The sequence below is a fragment of the Pterocles gutturalis genome, unplaced genomic scaffold, assembly GCF_000699245.1.
Source record: "Pterocles gutturalis isolate BGI_N339 unplaced genomic scaffold, ASM69924v1 scaffold7305, whole genome shotgun sequence".
In the NCBI taxonomy this organism is placed as follows: Eukaryota; Metazoa; Chordata; class Aves; order Pterocliformes; family Pteroclidae; genus Pterocles; species Pterocles gutturalis.
This window is the reverse complement of record NW_010138207.1, coordinates 199,741-206,458: the sequence shown is the minus strand read 5'-3', so window position 1 is coordinate 206,458 and position 6,718 is coordinate 199,741. Positions and strand designations below refer to the sequence as shown.

General features: G+C 36.6%; 1 protein-coding gene across 1 annotated transcript in view; it reads right to left on the bottom strand.

Moving 5' to 3' along the window:
* Positions 1-993: 993 nt before the first annotated feature.
* ELTD1 (EGF, latrophilin and seven transmembrane domain containing 1) overlaps positions 994-6,718 on the bottom strand; it is a 55,731-nt gene continuing 50,006 nt past the window's right edge. The window contains exons 9-13 of the mRNA XM_010082901.1: positions 5,567-5,760; positions 4,113-4,283; positions 2,399-2,602; positions 1,191-1,411; positions 994-1,096 (exon numbers count right to left, since the gene is read on the bottom strand). Of these exons, the coding sequence (XP_010081203.1) occupies positions 994-1,096; positions 1,191-1,411; positions 2,399-2,602; positions 4,113-4,283; positions 5,567-5,760 (893 nt within the window). The remainder of the gene's footprint in view (positions 1,097-1,190; positions 1,412-2,398; positions 2,603-4,112; positions 4,284-5,566; positions 5,761-6,718) is intronic.

Here is a 6,718-nt window from a genome sequence, read left to right as displayed (position 1 = left end):
CAGGAATTTGTGGTGGAATTTGACCAGAATTAAACCTGGTACTTTATTCAGCTTTGAAATGTGCAATGCATGAAAATAAAACTGTTTTACTGTCATCTTGTGTGTATTAGGCATTGCCACTTCTTTTTACAAATCTTCACATTCATCACCAAATAGCTTGAAAAGCAACAAAAGGTTATAACTGACTTGACCATAGATGTCATGAGGCCTCACCATTGTACCTTCTCCTCCTGTTAGCTCCAGCTATTGCCGGATCACTGTCAATCCAGTCATACACAATAATGCCCCATTACAGTTGGAATGGTTTGTTAAATTTTATAGCACTTAGAAACGCTCCTGTGGTACCAAAAATGTCTCGATTCAGAATTGAACATATAATACCTGCCAAATTTGCAGGTTTGAAACCACTTCCAAGAAGAATTAAAAAGGCCCTCTTCACAGCTGAAATAGGGCTATCAATACTTGACTTGTCTGCCCATGTGAAATAGCGGGTTCTTTTCCCTGACGTCGCAATTTAGTTTAAAATAGCTTTGATGATGACAGGGTACACGCCAGTGATAAAACCATAAAGATGACAGTCTAATCTTACAAAGATGACCGATCACTGATAAGAGATTAAGTCATACAACATCTGAAAAACCAGATTATCTGTCTGCTAGCGTAGTGTCTGTGTACACCTCCTGCCGAGCCATGCTGAGATGCCAACGACATACAAAGATGCTACTTCTCAAAAACCAGAAATGCTTCACAGAATTTCTCAAAGCATTGGGATAAAAGAAAGAAAACAAGTAAGAAAACAAGCTCTGATCTTATATTGAGCTTTTTTTGTCAAACATTCATTTTTCAGGCTAGTAAAGTATTTATATGTACAGCATATAAATAATTTAGAGACACTATAAAAAGGTCTAAATTAACCAATTCTGCCCTATAATTAGCACTCACAGCTATGCTGGCAATGAGTGGATGATTATTAAACACCTTTTATTATGGGTTTTATGTACTACAATAAAAAATGAAAATTATACTTACAAGAATTATTAGACATGCTGGTCCTATAAAACTCCATATAAAGTTATTCTTTGTGCTGAGCCAACATCTGAAAAGTAAATAGCAGAAAATGTTTTTAAGTGTGGTATTGTGACTATTGCATTCTTATGTATGTTTCCTTAGACACAGAAACAGTCACTTACACTTCTGTGGTGCCATAGTACTTGTATCCCAGTGCAGCAGAGATTCCTACAACCACAGCTGGACTGACGTAGCCAAAGACATAGAAATTTTTGTGCAAGAAACCCTTGTTGTAGATGACTCCCACAACTATAAGGTAGAGGTGAATGCCTTCAATGCACATCCATGCAAAAGCAGCTAGAAGGAAATAATGGAGTAATCCAGCAGTAATTGAACAGAAGAGCTAGAAATTCAATCAGAGAAAGCAAGAGTCATAATTCTATTAATATCTCTCTGTTAATATAACACCATATGCACAGCAACCTAGTGACTCTGAAGTGGTGGTCCAACAGCCCAGATGTAATGCTGATTGACAAGAACCTGGCCTATATCCATGAGCCTGCTTGTTCATGAGTGTTTTCTGTAGCAACTGGTAAAATAAAGGAACTGCATTCAACTTTTAAAATTGTTGCACGTCCTCACAGAAAAACTGCATAAAAAAAGTTGTCAAGGCTGATCCCATTTTGAAAGAAATGTATTTAGGCATCACCAGGAATTAGTTCTGAAATAACTTTTTTTTACTACAACGTGTTTGTAAAATAATATTTCTCAATCAATCAATACTGCAGTGCTACTTCAGGGATCATAGCTCATACATCTGAAAGGAATTTTAAATCCCATTCAGTTGTTAATAGTAGTTTGTGTGGGTTTTTTTAAATAATTTATTTGTAATTCAACTTCCTAAAATAATCTGAGATGCAAGAATCAACAGGCCAACCTGTATGAAAAGCAACAGGGGCAGGTCAAGATCTCACATGTACAAATGAAAGGGGTCCTCCAGCCAACACCACAATATCTGAAACGCCAGCTTGGGACTGCAGCTCTGGCCTGCCTTTTAGGGAAAATTGTCACCAACAAGAGAGCCACCAGCATGGCTTTGTACAGCATACAAGTGGACATGGAGAGTGAAAATGCCAAAGACATTGAGACTACAGTCTCGACTAAAATGACCAAGTTTAAATGAAACCCAAAGCCGATATACAGCAGCTCAGACAAAGGCCCTACCTCTTTAAATTACCATTTTATATTTCCTGTTACTAGGCTGGGAAGTCAATGTTACTAGAATATTCATACTGATAACAGGAAATACTGGAAGTGGGTGGAAGATCATATCTTATACTGTATATTTGCTTCACAGCACAAAATCAAGATGCAAGTGAAAACTACCCACCTTATTGTTGTTCATATTAATTCCAATCAGAAAAATAAGTTCCGACAGGAAAAGGCTGCAGCAGAGGTTTTTGTGAATTGTCGTTCTAGTGCTTTGAATTTCACTGAAGAACCAGAATGTAAAAATGCACATGGAGAGGCAAATCAACGAAATAATTATTCCTAGCTGAGTGATTCTTGTAAGAATGTTATAATTTGTAACACCCTGGGGGAAAATTATAATATAATATTTAAAAGAATAGCTTTGTACCATCTCAAGAAAGACCTCATACTATAATACAGTTCTTTTCTTATTTTCTACAAAATATTAATCAAAACTGTTTGCAGAGTTGCAGTGCAAATGTACACTTTGGATAATCTAAAAAGTATTGGGTTTTTTTGTGAGACAAACATAACTCTAAGGGAAATTAGTAATGAACTGTATTTTTTTTTTGGATTTTCTGATATTTCTTAACAAAACTTTTTATTAACATCAGTGTCTCCTGATATGATTTTAAAAATCAGATCATTTTAGTGAATGACAAATACACTGGCAGTAGGACATATATTAGTATGACATAAACATTTTCTAATATAAAAGGACTTATCACAGCAGTGACTTAGATAAGCAAAATTGAATAACCGTCTTACTGACTTTGCAACATGATCAAAACAAGACTCTGAAATAACAATCACTTCAAACAAATGCTATTCTTGATCTGTAACATGAACATTCTCCAAAGAAACACAGGCTATTTTAATATTGGATGTGAATACTTTCTGTGTAGAAACACAGTTACATTTGCTGCTTGGTATTTGCAACAGAGTCTCTGCAATACATGACTGCGCATCAGCATAAGGATAGTATTCAGCTGACCATAAAATGTATCTAAGTATTTTTTTTTTCTAAATAAAGGAGCAGAGATTATTCTTCTCCCAGCCTTCCTTTTTAAAATAACTATATAAGTACCTGCAAAGGTTTTAAATTTGAACTGAAGACTTAGGATGCTATTTAGCAACCAGGAAACAGCCTCTATCAGCATGAAATTCACAGTGTGAGAGAACCGTCTCAATACAGTATATTCATGCTAATATTCTGCTTGCTGTCAGTTCTGATACCTTATAAAGCTGCCTCCTGAGGCAGGACCTGAGCTCCTGCAGATCCCCACGTAGAGCCTGGAAATCTATGGAGCCTTTTAATATAAGAACATGAACTGAGTGGTCATTCTCATGATTTTGTGCGGGTCATGAGTGTCTATTTTTAGTAGTCATAAACTTCAAATTGATTATGCCGTTGCAAACTCTCAGGAGAGAATTTAAAGCAGATTTTTACATGCCAAGGTTAGACAAATGGGTGGCAAAGTTTTGTGAGAGAGAAATTCAGGGCCATATGGTTGCTGACCACCAATGAATGCCAGTTAAATCCCATAGCAGTCTTAAACCAGGATTTAAAATTAAAAGCAATGCACCAAAAATAAACACGACAGACTGTGTACTTGGAACAAGATACTTTGCTGCATCACTGCTCTGTAATACTGCAGAAAGGACATAAGGAAATTCAAACACATATGGGAGGAATTTTGTTTGCTCTGTGCACAATAAATTGTGTGTTTGCTGAACAAAAACAAGAGACAACTTTAAGGAGGGAAAGTACATAAGTTGCACTGAAATAAAAACATAAGGAGTGAAGACAGGAGAAAGTATCAGGTAAAACACTAAATTAAAATAGCACTTACAACAGAGCCGCCTGAGGACATCAAAACAGCAAAATGAGTCAGATGATTACATTTGCATGAGATATGAGTGGAGTTGGAATGTGTCAGCTCACAGCCTTCTGTAGCCCAGTTGCCATTCATTGTGTCTGCTGAGTAGTTCCAAAATGCACATTTAATATCTTTATCCGCAGTCTGGAACAGAAACAAGATGTTTTACTCATGGCAAAAGGCAGGATATTTCCCATCAAGAGACCTTCCTTACGTTAGCCAGCGCAATTCATTAAAAATTGCTTGTTATCATTGGAAGGTTGGGAAACAAACAGCACACTCTGCAAGGCCTATTTCAGGCAATTAAAACATATCTGGGGATGGAAGCATTTTATCCACACAGCTAACATCCCACCAAACATGCAGGCTAATCAGATTACTGAACCCTTCTGGCACATTGCAAAGGTGTTGGAATTTTACCTCCTGAAAACATTGTTTTGTATACCCCTGCACCTGCCGAACGTGGACTAAACCCCAAGGTTACAGCCCCGTTGCTTGTCCTGCTCATAGACCCTTCCAAAATGAGCAGTTTGAAAACTGAGACTTATTCTGCGCATTTTACAAAGTACCTGGGACAAAGCCAGGGTCATGCCACACCTGCTATATGAGGTGTGACGACAGCGATGGATAAGACTATTGGTATTATTTATTATGGTTAGTGCTTACTAACACTAGTCAAAGATAAGGTCCCCACTGTACTAGATGCTGTATAAATATATGCAAATTTATACAAAGGTGATCTCCAGCTCAAATATTAGAAGGGAAGTAACAAATTTTAAAGCTGCACAACCAAGGTTAACACCTTGCCCCACTGCCCACCTCCCTACAGAGTCTCACTTGTTATGTTCCTGATAATTTTTCGTGCCATGTAAGATAATTTTTCACATACAAGTGAAGTCATCAAAATCTCTATATACTGGAAGTAAACCTCTCAGCATTTAATTAATGTGTTCAGATTTCAGAAATAATAAAAGTTGCAGTACTATAGGTTCTGCTATTAACTCCTAGCTGCAGGTTAACTTTTTGCATTAACTTTGAAAAATTTCTTTTTTTTTTTTTTAATAGGCTTTTTTAACCATCTGACAACTTTTAGAAAAACCCACCTAAATACAGAATAGTTAGGATCCTGCAATATTCTCTGGTTCAAGCATCTACATTTTGTTCATACTGCAACCCAGTAAAGATGGCATTGTTGCCCTTGCTTTAGTCCCGTAGCACTTTTCAGCCGTATCATATTTAGTATATTGCACCTAGGATTCACATTTGAGATTGTCATATATTTATCTAATAAGATTAAACTCACATCAGCAAACAACAGAATTATATCTCAATATATCATACACTGCAGGTGTAGCTACATCACATAAAATAGTTCTATTTTGTTTTGTTTTATTTGAAGTTGATAATAATAAAAAAAAAACCCTTACCTTGGCATACTTTAAGGTAAATGTTATTTTCTCGAGCTCATAGAGTGTAGGTGGATTTGAGCTAATTGCAACAGCTATAACTGATGAGCTTACTGTCTGTCTCTGCTCCGAAGTATCTTTTAAGGAATGGTTTTTAGGAGATGAAAGCAAAGAACCAATATTTCTATACCGCAGAAAGACGACTGCAATGGTGCCTATCAATCAAACAGACCATGTTTAGTAGTTTGTGGGTTTTTTATAGAAGAACAAAATTGAAGACATTAAGGAAACAATAAACAATAGACATTATTACTGCTATTGCATAAAACATGCAAAACAGATGGAATCTTTGTGGAATACTTATAAAAATGTTTTAGAGACAATGAAATATAGCTTTATTTAAAATAATGTAACTGCCATTAGAAATAAAAATGTGTGTTCACATGGGAAATTCTAATTAGATATATGCATATATATTTTTTTTCTGTAGTAATACATGTTTGCCTCTGTTCGCCAATTGACTACACGTGTGGTGTCAGGTCTCATTAACTAAAGCGGCTCAGACCTGAGGCAAATAGTGGGCCTCTCTGAAGTATTTGGCTTGCTTTGACTTCCGTTACAGTGGAGTCGGGATGGAAGACATGTTGGGAAAAAAGAAGCAAAAAGGTATTTTAGGATGTAGTGCTGATCTGAAAAAATATCAGGATTTTTCTCCCTGGTACCAAGATAAAGCACATTTTTAGCTACTGATAGGTGATGAGATTCAGATTAGCTTGAAAACTAAGATTTAAAAAAATCTTTTCTATGTTTATTAGGCTAGGTGGTTTGATTCCAGAGCTGTTTATACACATTATTTATTTTTAGTGGTGACAGTAGTCGTAAACCATTTCTGTAGCACTCTGAGGTCCAAGCCAAGATCTGGGCCCTGCAGGTTATGGTAATGAAGAATACACGGTCTTGCCACAGAGAGATACTCTCTAAATAGAAAAGATGCACCAGTTTTTGGAGGAGGAGTGACAGAGAGAGCTGAAGGCAAGAGCCCAAAGTCACACAGCAGATCTATGGCTGAGAAAAGGATTAAGTTCAGGTCTCTGGTGCCAAAGTCCAGTTTAAAACTCACTGGTTACTCACTGTGCCTCTGGAAGTGTTAGAAATATCAGTCCTGAGACAATA